The 15,953-nt window shown below is 35.7% G+C and overlaps 1 protein-coding gene across 3 annotated transcripts in view; it reads left to right on the top strand.

The window, feature by feature from the left end:
• Positions 1-15,953, top strand: part of HSPBAP1 (HSPB1 associated protein 1) — a 47,739-nt gene that overhangs the window by 8,767 nt on the left and 23,019 nt on the right. For all 3 annotated transcript variants that reach the window (XM_074364709.1, XM_074364726.1, XM_074364715.1), the window contains exons 4-5: positions 1,651-1,836; positions 10,711-10,892. In XM_074364709.1, coding sequence (XP_074220810.1) covers positions 1,651-1,836; positions 10,711-10,892 — 368 coding nt within the window. The remainder of the gene's footprint in view (positions 1-1,650; positions 1,837-10,710; positions 10,893-15,953) is intronic.

The following is a 15,953-nucleotide window of genomic DNA, read 5'->3' as shown; positions in this document are numbered from 1 at the left end:
ATGAATATGTATATGGCTTATGATGAATTATTTTGTTAAAAGCAAATTCCTATAGCATGAATTATTAGGTTAATGGGTGGTTCTCTTAGACTTCAACTTCATTTTCCCCGTTATTTTCCAAAGGATAGTTCTAATTCGTATGTCACAAACAACAGGTATTATGAATGTATTGTAGCTTTTCATAGTCTAGCAAAACTTTAAAAATATATGGTAAAAAATGTGGCTTGTCCATTTTCATACACAGGGAATCTAGACACTCTAAGTCCAGGAAGATTTGGTGCATTGCAATCTAGGTAACCCTGCACTTATATTTATAGGCTGGCATGAGTTAAGACTTTTTAAAAAAAATTCCTGGTCACAGCCTGTTTTCCTTAACAGAGCTCTTCAGCAGTTAAAGGTCACTTACAGATAAACTTGGGGCTTCTTTTACATAGAGACCTGAGGGTGCCTTCTGTCTTCCTCACTGCATGTAGACCCCAGCTCTTGAACCTGTCCTTTACCTGGAAGCACCCACACTGATCTCCTCGCGTGGGAGCCCTGACTGCAGAAGGGGATAGACTGTTCTCAGATGTCAGTTGCTGAGGGCTTAGAGCCTGCTTGCTTTCACTGCTGATTTAGGAGAGGAGTCTGAGTTTTGCCCTTGTCTGAGAAAGGAGGTCAAACTGACTTAAAATTTTATTTTCTTTATAAACAAGCTTTACATTCACACAAATAGAAATTACTCTAGTTCTTCATTGAGTCCTTCCCCATCCCTCTTCCTTTTATCAGAAAGTTTAGAAGAGAGTTGGATAATGGGAGGAGTTGGATTATTCATGAGCTTTTCTTAATTTTTTAAAGTGTAATTACAGATTAGGTAACTGAAATAGAGGGTTTAGCTGATTGTTGTAGAAAATCGTAAGTATGTGTTTTGGGTGTCAGCATATGAAGCATTTTTTAACTTTCCCCAAAAACTTCCATCTTAAGGTATCTTTAAAGAGAAACTTATTTGTTCTTTTATTTAATAAATATTAATCTTTACTAGCCTATCTGGTATTAACATTCTGTGACTGAAACTTACTGAAGTCTGCAGTGAGTCATGGTGTCAGTTTGTACATGTCCCCTATACTGTTTATAGACTCAGTCAAAGCCAAGGATTAACACTTATATCCACCCTAGTACATCTTTTATCTTTTAAAATCTGGCAATAAAAATAATCCCCGCCCCCACATTGACTTACATTAACTCTGTAATCTTTTTGGTATAAACATGTGACACATCAAGTAGGATTGTTGCTGACTTCAGCAACTCTCACTGTTCAAGAGTAGTTCCCATTAGCATCTCGTACATAATCCTCAATTTAGGACATAATATTTTCAAAAAGTTACATCTTCAAAAATTTATGTTAACTACTTGGAAACCCTTGTTAAAGAAACATTTTTGACACTGAAAATTGTAAATATTTTCTAACATTTAAATTTCAATATTTGAGAAAACATTGAAGAATTCTGGCTCTCTGAGGCCAAATGTAACAGTAGTAAGTGAAGTGTAAATGCAGTACAGTTACCCAGAAAGAATTGCCGTAATAGAAATGATATTAGCTATTTATTCTTCATATTATATGAAATAACTTTTTAGTTATTTATCTATTGCTTTATTTATTTCTCCCTCCAGGTAAATGTGTCAAACCTTTTACACCAGAGAAAGCAAAAGAAATTATAATGTCTTTACAACAGCCTGCAGTCTTTTGTAATATGGTTTTTGATTGGCCTGCACGACACTGGACTGCAAAGCATCTTTCTGAGGTCCTTCATGGCAAACAGATACGATTCAGGATGGGAATGACGAGCACGGATCCAGGTAGGACTGCAAATTGACATCATCATGTCTCTTTAATGGCATTCCCATAATTTCAGCCAGGGTTTCTTTATCTCTAGTGAATCCTTTACTTCTAATCCTCTTTTTGACCATTTACAGATAGGAAAATTTTACTGAAAGTTTTGGAAGGACAGTTAAAAAAGTTTTTTAGACTAAACAACCTATGATTTATAATCCCATGTAAAATGCATTTGTTGATGTATCACAGTTCATTGATGATGGTAGACACTTAACAAATATTTGTTAATGTGCTATTATTTATGTTCCCATGTGACTGAAAAAGACCAATACTAATCTAACAGTCCCTTCCACTTCTGACTCATGTAGAATGTGTCCTTTTATTTGTGGCTTCAGGCATGCTATTTATAGTGCTTAGTCTTGGTGTAATTTTCTCTCTATGCTTTATCAGCTGCCTGACCTCTGCTGTACTGCATAAATGTGAAACATATGTAAAGCTGTTTTTTTCATCATCTTAAGCAATTAGATTTTGCCAGCTCTTTTTCCCTGAAGACTTGTAACTGTTTGATTTTTTTGCTTTACAGTCAGATAAAACAATTACTGTTAACTCTAAAAATGGTTAATTTTAGGAAAGAAACAGTGCTGTTTCTAGTCTAAAGGAGTCTGTGACCATTGTCATGAATGGTCTTCAGAATATGTGTTCAACTTGTATTTAAATATGGGTGAGTTTGGTAGTCAAGAAATTCTTACTGTTTTAGACATTGCTGTGAAGTGGCTCTATGAATATCTATTAATAACTCAGAAGGAACTAGAAGATTACCCAGTTTCTCTTCCAGCTTCTCCAGACTTCTTTATCTCACATTGATCTTCAAGTATATCTCATATAGTTGTTTAGTTTTTGGTGTCTAGACCCCACCTTGTACTCTAGTGACAGGTAGACCAGGATTAGTAGACCTGAAACTCTTTGGCATCTCATTCTACTCACAGACCAAAATGTATGTTGTATTTTTAAATTAAATGCTAGACCAGTAGCAGCCACGTAACAATCAGCTTGTGCTTTTTTCTTCTTAATCTTAGTCAAGTAAATCATCCACTCATTGAAGTGTCTTAAACAATAATTTGGAGAGAAATGGAAATTTTAATTGTTTTCACCTCCTGGTTAGACTACAAATACATTACTAAGACTAATAGCTGTTGAGAGCTACCAAGAGCTATTATGCTTTATACATATTAACTCTCAGTCTTCTTCAAACCTGTTCAGAATGGTATTGCTAAGACCCTGTTTTATAGTGGAGGTACAGTAATTTGACATTTTAAAGTTAATACTCCAGCATAAAAGAGAAAGGAAGTAAAAAGTCTCTGTGGTTGTGAGCAGCTGCTCTGAGTTTTTACTAAAGATCATTTGTTCTTTTTAAAAATTCAGACAAAATTCGTATCACATAAAATTCACCACTTTAAAGTATACAATTCAGTGATTTTTGCATATTCACCATATTGTGCAACCAACACCACCATCTAATTCCAGAACATTTTATCACCCAGTAAGGAAGCCTAGTTCTCCTTAGGAAGTCACTCTCCATTCTGCCTTACTCCCAGCCCCTGGCAACCACTAAGCTACTTTCTGTTTTTATGGATTTGCCTATTCTGGACATATCATATAAATGGAATCATACAGTTGTAGCCTCTTGTGACTAGCTTTTTTCATGTAGCATATATCTGTACTTTTTCTTGCTGAATAATATTCCATTGTATAGATCAGCAAACTGTTTATCCATTCAGCAGTGGATGGACATTTGGGTTATTTCCACTTTGGAGCTATTATGAATAATGCTACTGTGAACACTTGTGTACAAGTTCTTATGTGGACATATGTTTTCATTTCTCTTGGGTTAAACCTAGAAATGGAACTGTCGAGTCATATGGCAACTCTCTTTAAGCTTTTGAGGAACTGCCAAACTGTTTTCCAAAAATCCAAAAAAGCTAGACCATTTTACATTCCCACCCCAGTGTATAAGGGTTCTGCTTTCTCTACATCCTTGCCAATGTTTATTCCAATTTTTATTCTAGCCATCCTGGTGGGTGTGAAGTGTCATCTCATTACAATTTTGATATGCATTTCCCTAGTGACTAATGATGTCGAGCATCTTTTTATGGACTTACCGACCATTTGTGTATCTAATTTGGAGAAATGTCTGTTCAGAGCCTTTGATTATTTTTTAATTGAGCTTTTTTTAAAATACATGTTTTGTTTTTGTTTTATTACTAAGAGGTAAAAGATCTTCATATATTCTGGAAATAACTTATCAGATGTATGATGTGCAAATATTTTCTCCCATTATGTGGGTTGTCTTAATTGCTCTTTTTCAAGTTACTTCTTTGAGTATAAATGTAGTACTTGTACAAGCAGTATAAGGTAGTGGTATGAGAGCTGACTCTGAAATCAGCTTTCATGGGTTCAGATTTTGGTTTGTGCTGTAACTTTGATAACTTTTCTGTATCTTAAAAACATTTTCAAGATTGTGTGTGTTCCTATGCATTAAACAGTTAGAATAGTGCCTAGCACATGGTAAATCTCAACAAATGTTATTTAGAGGTAGAAATAATTTTAAAATAAAAATATAACTTCCTCATTTTAGAGAACATTGAAAAAATGGGAAGATCTAAAGAAATTTTAAAACAGTCCTATTACTAAGAAGTAATCACTATTTACATTTTGATACATGTCCATATGGACCTTTTTGTATTTTGAAAATGAAGTGGTACTAATTATCATAGCCTGATTTTTTTTTAACTTAATATATTCTGAGCAGTTTCTCTTGACATTAAATGTGACTTTTAAATGGCAACCTAATATTCCATTGTGTGGTAATGTTGTAATTTATTTTTAAAATTCTGTGTTGATTATTTAGATTGCTTAAAAGTTTTAAATTTATAAGTAAGACTGAAGGGTGAACATGTTTGAAAAGGAATCTTGTCCAAGTTTCTGGCTGTTTCCCTGGGATAGTTTCCTAGGAAAATGCCTGGGTCAAAGGGTATGAACATTATCACCAGTAGCAGCACTCTTCACAAAGCTTCTTAAACCAGAAACCTCTGAGTCATTCTGATGGCCTCTCTAAGTGGTGTCTGGTGACTGGGTGCCTTATGCCCTCTGCTTCTCTCTCTCCACCGCAGTCCTCTTCTGGGGATTACCCTGCTCTCTCTCACCTCCGTAGTTGCAGTAACCTTATCCCTAGTCCTTCTACACCCCTGCCCTCCCACCTCAGCCATTCTTTATACTGAAACCAGAGACAGGTTAAAAAAACAAAACAAAACAAAAAAACCAAAAACAAATCCCGCCTTATTTCTCTGTTTAAAACTCTTAAATGGCTTCCCACTACCCTTAGGCTAAAGACCAGAATTTTTGTCATGGTGTAGAAAGCTATTTGCCTCCTCTGCTTAATTCCTCTTTCTGGGCTCAGGCCAAACAAGCATTTTTTTCAGTTTCTGTATTTTGAGAGGTTTGCTTCTTACTTCAGGGCCTTTGCATATGCAGTCTAGACATTCATCTCTCTTTTCCCATTTCTCCCTACCGCAGCCTTACCTAGTTAATCCCTCTGCTTCCTTCAGATCTTAGCTCAAATGTCGTTTTCTAATGGAAGTCTTTCCTGACCACATCTCTCTGCCCTACCCCCTAAATCAGGCATGATTATTAAGTTATCTTAGACCACCTTGTATTTCTTAGTAACACTTAGCACAGTTATAATCACATGGTTAGTTGTGTAAGTAATTAGCAGTTTAAAGTCTCTCTTCCCCTGGAGAGGGTAACCTTGTGAGCGCCAGGTCCATGTCTCATCGTTGGCTGAGCTCCTTAATGGATAGTCAGATGCCTGTGGAGTGAAAGAATGAAAGACCTTTGATACATAAGGCCAGATGCTTTGCAGAAGGGTGGGTTATATTTATTCTGCTTTCAGAACATGCAAGGGTGCCTGTTTGGTTACTCTTTTGCCCAAACTGAAATTTATGTTTGAAAGAAATCTTACCGATAGCTGAAAGATGGGTGTCTCATGACTTTAACGTTTCTTCACTGGTGATGTTAAATGCATGTTAATGTTTATTAATAATTTGTATTTTTGTTTGGTAATTGTTCTTTCACTTATCCTTATTAGGGTTTCAGGTTTTGGAGGGGTTTTTTTTAATAAATAAATTCTTTATCTATTAAGAATACTGTATTTGTTACTAATGTGTTTCCCAGTTTTTTGTTTGCCTTTTGATTTTGCTTCATGTTTGTATACTTTTGTATAGCAAAATCAAATAATGTTTCACCAGTATTTTTATTCTTATTTATTTTATTTAGAAATTTCTTCTGTATCTTGACAATAAAAAAAGTTCTAATATTTTCTTCCAATAGCTTAATGATTTTTTTTTTTACATTTTACTCTTTATCTATTCTGTATTTATTTTGGTAAAGGTGTTCACTGACTTTTTCCCGAATAGTTAAGTTAGAAATAACATCTTTATTGCAGTACCATTTAGTGAGTAATCCTTTTTTTCCCCTACTGACTTGGAAAGCTCCACAGTGTGCCCTGAGGAGAATTTAGAATGCAGAAAAACAGGATCCTGGCCCTAGACAGTTAAGATGCATATCAAAGGAAAAATTTCAGTGAGCCCAGACTCTTGCATCTTCCCAGTCATAGAAAAGCACTAACATCATTAACTTGAGATGTCTGGGGTTTTTTTGTTGCTGTTGTTGTTGTTTTTGTCTTGTAATTAGCAGTAATCTTTTGACGTTTGAGTACATGGTTTTGTTTTATTCCCAGCAAAAGCTCTTATGTATCCTGTTTTATTCCCAGCAAAAACTCAGGATATATATGTATTCCTCCCTTACCTCTTTGGAGCAGTCGCCTCAGAGCAATCTGAGAGGCTGCCTCCCAGGCTAAACTCCTCAGTAAGATCCCTGAATAAAACATAACTCATAACTTTTAGGTTGTACCTTTTTTTTTTAATCAACAGGATTTTAAATGAAAATTCATTCAGTGCCATAAATCATGTAATTTGGAAAGAATCTACCTTGTAACAATACTGTATCTCCTTACACAAAAACATGTAATCTTCACTTATCAAATTTATCTCAGTAAAAAGATTTTCATGTAAGTCTATAAATTCCTAAAATACTATAAATTTTTATAGCTGTTATGAAGGAAGTATTTTTGCCTATTATATTTTTCTAACTGTGGTTGGTACATAAATCAAAGCCATTTATTTTTTGTAAGTTTATTTTTTATCTAGCCACTTAAGAGGGTACATAGTTTTTTAGTTTATTCTTGTGGGTGTTTTAGGAGGACAGCATATGATCTTATAAACAATGACAACTTTGTTTCTTTTCTGTGGAGCATATTTCTTATTTCTGTTTTTAGTCTTGGTTGGAATTTTTCTAGAATGCCTGAAATAACAGTATTAATAACTGGTGTATTTGACGGTAATGTATCTCTTAGTTTATTTTAGGAAGCAGATAATGACATCACATAGCTCTTTGAAACCATTTTGGATCAAATTCATTTGCCAGCATATGTTCTCAGTGACAACACTGTTAACTCAGCTGGCAGAAATTTGGCAAACAGATGTAGAAATAAACCTAAACATTTGTAGATAAGGAGTGGAGTGACCATCAAAAGTCATACTCAGTACCCAGATTCTATGCAGTGTTTCTTGCTTATGAAATGATGAATTCTAAGAAAATGGAGAAATATTTGTTTCTCTGCTGTGAAAAAAATATTTTAGGACTCCCTTTTAAAAGAGATAACAACAAATTCAGTTTATCCAGTTTCCAAATCCTGAACTCAGTTGAGCTTCTTCTTACCTAACGCTTTGACAGTAAGCAGGGTGAAAGTTGCAGCTGCCTAGGCTACTTCGGTGTTAAATGGAAGAACAATAATAATCAAGTCAGAAAGGAACAATCCCATTGCATAGAGTAAGCTAAGAAAAACAAGTATGCTACCAAGGACGAAACTGTCATGATAACAGAATGAAAATCGTGCCTTTGGTGCTGCTATTACCAGGAAGGAGTGAAAAGATTCTATTTTGAAATCACTGTGTAAATGAAAAAGTCTGTCATTTTCATTCATCCCGTTCATTGTAATTTTCCCATGACAGTAACATTTCTCACGTATAGTTTTTTGCATTTTTAGATTTTCGTTTTTTAAAGTACAGAACTTGCTGTGACAGAAAATGAAGCCTTCTGATGAGCTGCAATGGAGACATGCCTGTGAAAACTGGCCTTAACTGAAAATTCCTATTCAGTTCACCCCAGGGGCAGGTGGCTCAAGTAATGGCTTTAGTATTAAGTTAGATCAGTTGACTTCTATGAAGTGAAAGCTCATAAGACAGTGGAATGTCTCCAGGCTCACACTGCAGCTTACTGAAATGATTTGGAAATGACTCGTATTTCCCAGCACCATGCATCTTTCTTGCTAAATGGGTTTTTGTTTTGTTAAGAAAATACGTATTCCTATGCTGTTTTGGTAAATTCTTGATGATAATGATATTAAGAACTTATGGATATTGATGGGGTACTATGTGCCAGCCATTGTTCTAAATGCTTCTCAAAAATTACCAAATTTTAATAGTTCTTAAATACTCAGATTTTAATCTTTTAGATAAATGTACCCTAATAAAGTTTTCCTACTTCTCAAAGTCAAGTGACAAGTTGATGAAGTAGATGAATTAAGGGTGACATACACCCTCGCCTCTCTTACTTCTCTGCCTTTCTGAGGTTTTAGGATAGAGGAGAGGGAAAGGTGATTGGGATAATCCTAAACAGTTCAGGCAGAAATGAAAGGAAAAGATAAAAGCTATCGAAGGAAGAGTTTGAATACCCAGCTCCTCGTGCTACTAATTCAGCTAACTTTTAAAGTGCCTCAGGTAAATATAAGAACGAATAATAAGTACTACCAATAAATAGTGCCTTTTACTGAGCATCTGCTGTGTGTCATGTGCTGACTTACATGTGTTAGACCTATATCTACTCTTGATTTCATGCTTTACAAAAGAGATCGTAATCAGATTTCTTGAATATTAACATCCCAATGTGCATTTACAGTATTCTGCTAATTGCAAAGGAAAAAGTTCATTTTGGGGGAGGGTATAGCTCAAGTGGTAGAGCATATGCATAGCATACACAAAGTCCTGGGTTCAATCCCCAATACCTCCTCTAAAAATAAATAGGTAAACCTAATAACCTCCTCCACCCCCCCAATTTTTTTTTAGTTAAAAAACTTCATTTCATCACTATTTAGAAGAATAGTTCTTGTATAAATGAGTCATACCCATAATAACACATAACAAACCACTATGGACAGACAGCAGACTCTTCTCCAAGCTTTCTTAATCAACCCTCATCTCTGGTGGTCTTTACCTTTTCCTATGTGTCTGTGATACAAAAATTTACATCTGGTTATATAATGCCTCAACTTCCCTGCTATTCTGATTAAAAGCTTTATCTTTGTCTAAATATATTCTAAATTCAAGAGTATTATCTATTTCTTTTATGTTTTCACAAGCCTGAGCACAATGTTAGTTACAAATTAGGTACTTAATAAATGATTCTGAAATAAATGAATTCGTGAATAAATGAACAGACTTTAAATTGCCATCATCCACTTAATGATTCTGAGGAGCTTTGTATAATAAATGTGCAGTACAAAATTGAAATTTTCAAAAGACAGATTTTTGTTGTTGCTTTTTTTTTAAATTTGAAGAAGTGGTTCTCAAACATTTTGGTCTCAGGATTCTTTTACACTTAAAAACTATTCAAGTACCTCAATGAGCTTTTGTTGACGTGGGTTATATCTAGTGGTGCTAACCTATGTTAGAAACTAAAACTGGGACATGTCTACTTAAAGAAAAGCGCTCAGCATGAGAGCAGTGAGTTTAAGTTTTATTCGGGGTCTTAATGAGGACTATAGCCCAGGAGACAACCTCTTAGGAGCTCTGAGATAACTGCTCCAAAAGAGTAAGGAAGAAGCCAGTGTATATGTGATTTCTGGCTAGGAAATATGTGCAATAAAGCATACATCTTGGTAAAAGATTACTGCTAGTCACAAATAACAGATATCTCGAGTTACTGATTTTAGTGCTTTTCTTTGGAAAGATGCAAGAATCTGGGGTTGCTGATATTCTTCCAGAGATACACATCTAACTGTCTAAGAGGCCTGTTTGTCCAAAGCACAGAGCATCCTGTTATCATCTTAATTTCTTCTCTCTGAAACATTGTAAAATGATTATAAATCAATAAAAAAAAGTTTAAAAAAATTTTCTCTCTGAGGCAGAGAGTGCTTCATCCTGTTTCATCCAGCTTCATCCTCTGTTTTCTTAATTTCCTCTCAGAATGCAGTGACTGCAGTGGGTTACAATCTAAGCCTTGTAGAAATGGTTGGTGAGCAACACTCTTTGTTTACAGACATTTAAAAATATGAGAACATAAGCACATATTCCATTAGCCATCAGAGCAGTGACATCAACACATGTCATGTACCCTCTGGAAAACTCCACTGTACTCTTGTGAGAGAATAGCATGAAAAAGGCTAATACTGTCATAGTATTATTATGAAATAGTTGAGACATCACAGACCCCTGAAAAAGTCTTAGAGAATTTATAAACTAAAGTGTTCCACTGGATTATTGCATCAGGCTATAGTAAGGGTAGTTTTTAATCTTAAGGTTAAAACTGTGTTTTTTATTTTTGTATTTAATCTTGAGTATTATGTTGTAAATGGTTCTAATTATCTAGCAAGTACATAATTAATTTCTAATTAGTGTTAAGTAATAGTTAACATTTACTGGTTGAAATTATCTTCATTTAAAAAATGATACTTGGAAACTATGTTCAGTATACATTTAAAGCTGGGTTCTCTTACATTGCAGTTCCTCAGTTTGAAACCACATGTAGTTATGTAGAAGCAACACTTGAAGAGTTTCTGACCTGGAACTGTGACCAGTCTAGTATTTCTGGACCATTTAGAGACTATGATCATTCCAAATTCTGGGCTTATGCTGACTATAAGTATTTTGTCAATCTATTTGAAGACAAGACAGATGTTTTCCAGGTAAGTCAATACATTCCTTTTAATCATGGTAATAACTTGTTCTTAAGAAAAGATCACAAATTAGAATCTCCCTAGTACCTTTTTCCTCACTCTTTTCCTCTTAGAAGTAGTCACCAAAAAAAAAAAAAAAAAAAAAGGAAAAAAGAAGGAAGAAAAACTGTAGTCACCCTGAGTCTTGAGTATCCTTTCCACTCAAGCCCAAAGGTTTACTCCTAGAAAGTGTAATGTTCAGCTCACAAGGATAAGCAGCCTTCTCATTATTTCCCTACTCACCAAACTTCCTACACACTCTCTCCTTTGCCTTTCAACAGCGCCTGAGCTGATCTGGAGTATATCAGACACATAGGTTGTGTGTACAGCTTCATTTTCTCCTGACCTAAATCTGAGCTCTTTTTCTGTCCATGAGGCAGACGGAGGTACAAAGCTGACTTCATGAAAAAGTTCCTAGACTCCTAGAAGCCTTCCCGGCTGCTCCTGCCGCCTCTCCCTGCTCTGGGGGGTTCAGTACAGGTTTATGCCCCCGGAACAGAGAGTGCTGGGCTCCCAGTATTTGACTGTAGCAGTCCTGCGGGAGTAGGGGGCTGCTTGCGGAACACGGAAGTTCTTTGCCATGTCTTAACGTAACTGACAGCAGTTTGCAGGCTACCATATCCTCTTTTCAAAGTGTTTCCTACCTCAAACTGCCACTTCATTTTGTGGGGTGATTTTGCAAACTCCCTGCTCTGGTTTCCATGTGTCTTAGGCATGGGCCGGGAATGGAAGTAGTCCCAGGAAGCCGTTTGAATGGCTCTGCCTTGCCCACAATCAGGTCAGGGCTGCAGGGTCATTCATCCTGCCTCTGACCCTCTGTGGAGAAAAGCACTTTGCCATTACAGCAGGCCGATCCCCCAACTCCTCTCCCGCTGGGCACCTCACTATGGACTTGGCTCTCACACAGGCTGATAGTCATTGGACTCTTGATTCATTTTCTGTTCAGCTTCTATTTTTCTTTTTCACTTTGAGTCAAGGTTTAGATGCTGGTATTTTCAGAGTTTTCATAATAACAGCTGTCCATACTTTGTGACTTTACTTTATTAATTTTTTTTGTTTAATGGAGGTACTGGGGTTGAACCCAGGATCTGGTGCGTGCTAAGCATGCATTATACCATTAAGCTATACCTACCCCCCTTTATTAAAATATTTTTAATGTTTACTTAAATTTTTCTTTTTGTTAAAAGAGGAAAAACATCACTTGTCTCATAATTGTTACTTGAAGATATTTTTTTCCCTCACAACCATGAAAGAAATGCTCTGGTTCTGAAAATATGCAGTAGATGCTTTTTGAATCCAAAGCCTATACCAAATCTACTGTTTATTTATCTTTAAATGATAATTTTGAGGAAATGATAATTTTGAGGGAATTTTTAAATAATCTTAATTGTGATTACTTTATGGATCTTTAACCCTGAACCTTTTAGATATCACAGTTTACTCATAGAGTATTTTATTATATTTCTCATACCCCAACCCACCCTGTAGATTAGACTAGTGCTTTTTTACTCCATGTTTTAGGTGAAACATTGTGAATAGTAATATTTATCAACTACTTATACATGGTGCTTTTCTAAGTGCTTTACCTTTATAATCCTCGCAATAGCCCTATGACTTAATGATTATCCCTATTTTAAGAAAAATGAGGCACAAAGAGGTTAAGTAAACCTTTTCTGAAATTATACAACTAAGAAAAGAGTAACCTAAGCAGTCTGCCCCCTAAGCTTTAACAGTGCTAAGCTGTGTGCCTGCAGAGGGTCTGGATACATTCTGCTCTGTGAGGACCCCACAGCTAGGATGAAGGACTTCCATCTGTGCTGAATCTGCTCACTCTGCCTTGGATGAATCTCTAACCCAACCCCATCAGTTGTTCTGTCTCAGCCCAGGGATGACAGCACTGTGCAGACATGTGTCCTATTCATTAAGTGTGGATATAAAAGGCAGCCTTTTGGTAATGTGCAGGAATTCTAATTGAGCCCTTCTAAAATCTGATATTTTTTGTTGAATGAGTTTTCTGTCAGTTCACATCATGGTGGTTAATTCTCTGGATTAGAACAGACACAGCTGTTATGAACAACCAAGTTCATTAAGATTATATCATTTTTTATCTCAAAATTGTCTGAGCACCACGTCTTCTTACATCAAGGTACCTAAGTTGTTTTATTTTTACCACTATAATTCATTCAGTCGCTGTCTTACTACTTATTGTTTCAAGCTTTCTTCCATCTGTCATAAAATGGTGGGCAGTTAAACATGAAAACTGGTAAAATTTTTAAATATTTAATATATTAAAAATAAAAGAAACTCATTGTGAACATAAATGACTTTTTGGAAAATAATTATATTCAAAATTTTTTTCAATGTTGTGAGAGTAGTAACATTGTTTTACATTCTTATCTCTTCAATGTCTGGCTTAATAGAAGACAGCTGGTTTCTTCTATCTGCTTCAATCTGTTGCAATTTGTTGGTTTGAAGTATATGAAGAACATCTTGCTTCACACAATGTGCAGCTAGCTGAAAAACAGAGGAGCATTTGGCAACCTTTTTAAGCAACTGGATTTTTTTTTATACTCTACCAAATTTAAGTAGTTTCTACCACCAACAAATAGTCTCTTAAAGATTTGTTTGTTGCAGTATAGAATCTGAACCTATAATCAATAAACTCTTCATACTCTTATGATACAACTCATTGGTTCATTTTGCATGGAATGGACCTTTTGGAATGACTTTCATTGGCCATTTGGAAAAATATTGGTTTACTAAGTTACATAAATCTTCCAAATGTTGACACATTTTTGTATACTTCATTTTTTTAAAAAGTGACAATTGTTAGTATCATTATCATTCTCATCAGCAAGGTCTTTTAAGTTTTAGGAAGCTTTCAAGCTCATATGTTTCAAGATACAAATTTCCAAGATTATTTTTATTCTGTTCAGAATATTTTCTAATTTCCCTTGTGATTTGTTCTTTGACTTATGGATTATTTACAAGTGTAATGTTTAGTTTGTAAATACTGGGGGATTTTCCAGCTATCTTTCTGTTACTGATTTCTAATTTAATTCTCTTGTGGTTGAAGAACATACTTTGTATGATTTTTGTCCTTTTAAATTTATTGTTTTATGGCCCGGAATATAGTCAAGCTTGATAAATCTCTCAGGTACCTTTGAAAATAATGTGTATTCTGTTGCTGCTGTATTTTATGTCACTTAAGTCAAGCTGATTGTTCGTCTCCTGTATCCTACTGATTTTCTGTACACTTGTTCTATCCATTATATAGAGATAGGTATTGAAATTTCTCAACTATAATTGTATGTTTGATTCTTTTGCACTTTAGGTTGGCCAGTTTTTGTTTTGTGTATTTTGAAACTAGTAACAGTTTGGGTTCATGTACATTTAGGATCATCATGTCCTCCTAATGGATTGACATTTTATCAAGATGAGATGATCCCTTCTTTCCTGAATTCTTCCTTGTTCTGGTGTCTGCTTTGTCTGAAGTTCACTTAGTTTAGTTTGTCTTTGGTTAGTGTTAGCCTGAAAAAGGAGTACTTGCTATTTGATTACACTTACATAAAATTGTAGAACTTGCAAACAAATTTGTAGTGACAGAAAATAGATTGGTGGTTGTCTGAGAATGAGGAGGGTAGAGGGAGGTTACAAAGGGTCATGGGGAAACTTTTGGACATGATCAAAATGTTTGTCATCTTGATCATAGTGATGGGTTCTCAGATGTGTACATATGTAAAAATTCATCAAATTGTACACTTTAAATATATGGTGTTTATTGTACATCAGTTATACCTCAATAAAGTTGTTTTGGGTTTGTTTTTTTTTTTTTGAAGAATGCAGTGCTACTAATGTGCTTTGGTTCCACAGCTTGACACCAACAGTTTTACTCACTGTTGTTTTGTGCTATCAATGCAAATGTCAGCACAGTGACAACGCAGTGACAACACAGTGAAATAGGAAAATAACATCTTAGTAGTATTATGAAAATAATTTCAACCTCACAGATCCTCTGAAAGGGTCTCAGGGACCCCCCACAGGGTCTATGGACCACTTTGAGAGCCTCCTGTCTACATCATCACCACTGAAATTACTCTCTATTCCTCTAGTTCTGACTCCTCTAATTCTAAAACAGCTTTTTTCATGAAAATACATTTCAAGTCACGCCCCAGGTTAAATGTTGAAATATGTTGCTTGTATTCACAAGCATTTCATGACTAAATCGTATAAGAATAGCAGTTAAAACTCACCCCAGCATGACTGACAGCCGGTCTCCTCCATGTGAGTCGCGGTCTCCTCCCCTCGTGGAGCGCTGGGCCGCCGCGCTTTCTTGTGCTCCGGCTGTGCTCGTGCTCTTCTCAGCGTCTGCCTGTTAAGATTCTGCTTCTTGGGGCCCAGCTCAGGCCCGTGCTTGGCCGTGAAGCCTTCACAGCCACTGGTGCACATATCCATCCATCACTTGCCTTCATTCCTGTGTGTTTCATTTGGATCGTTATTTAGATGATGCACGATGTAGAATGCTAGTGTTTTGTTTCTCTGACAACATTGTGAGCTCTTTGGGAACAGAGACTGTGTTTTATAATTTTTGTTCCCCCAAACTGCTAACATAGTGCTGAACACATAACGAGTATTTGAATGATTGCATAAGTGTATTTTTCCCCTAGTCTTACGACTTCTTGTTTTGCTATTTCTTTGGTCTTTAGGGCCCTTCAGACAGTGTTTTAACTTAAACCCCAACTTCACCTTTGTCAGAGTTTCTGTGGCTTCTAGTTGATCAGTCGTAGCATTTGTCAGTCTTGATAAATTCTTAGCTTTCTTCAGCCTTCTACTAGTTTTCTAAGTTTTTACTTAAAAATTTCTTTTTTTTTTTTTAATAAAGTTTACTTATTTATTTTTTTGATGGCAGTGCTGGGGATTGAAACCGAGGACCTCGTGCATGCTAGGCATGCACCCTGCCACTGAGCTATACCCTCCCCCTACTTAAAATTTCTATCTACCAAAAAATTTTTTAAAAATACTTCTATCTAC

This window comes from Camelus bactrianus, chromosome 1 (genome assembly GCF_048773025.1).
Source record: "Camelus bactrianus isolate YW-2024 breed Bactrian camel chromosome 1, ASM4877302v1, whole genome shotgun sequence".
NCBI classification, from domain to species: domain Eukaryota; kingdom Metazoa; phylum Chordata; class Mammalia; order Artiodactyla; family Camelidae; genus Camelus; species Camelus bactrianus.
This window is presented reverse-complemented; position numbering and strand designations above follow the sequence as displayed.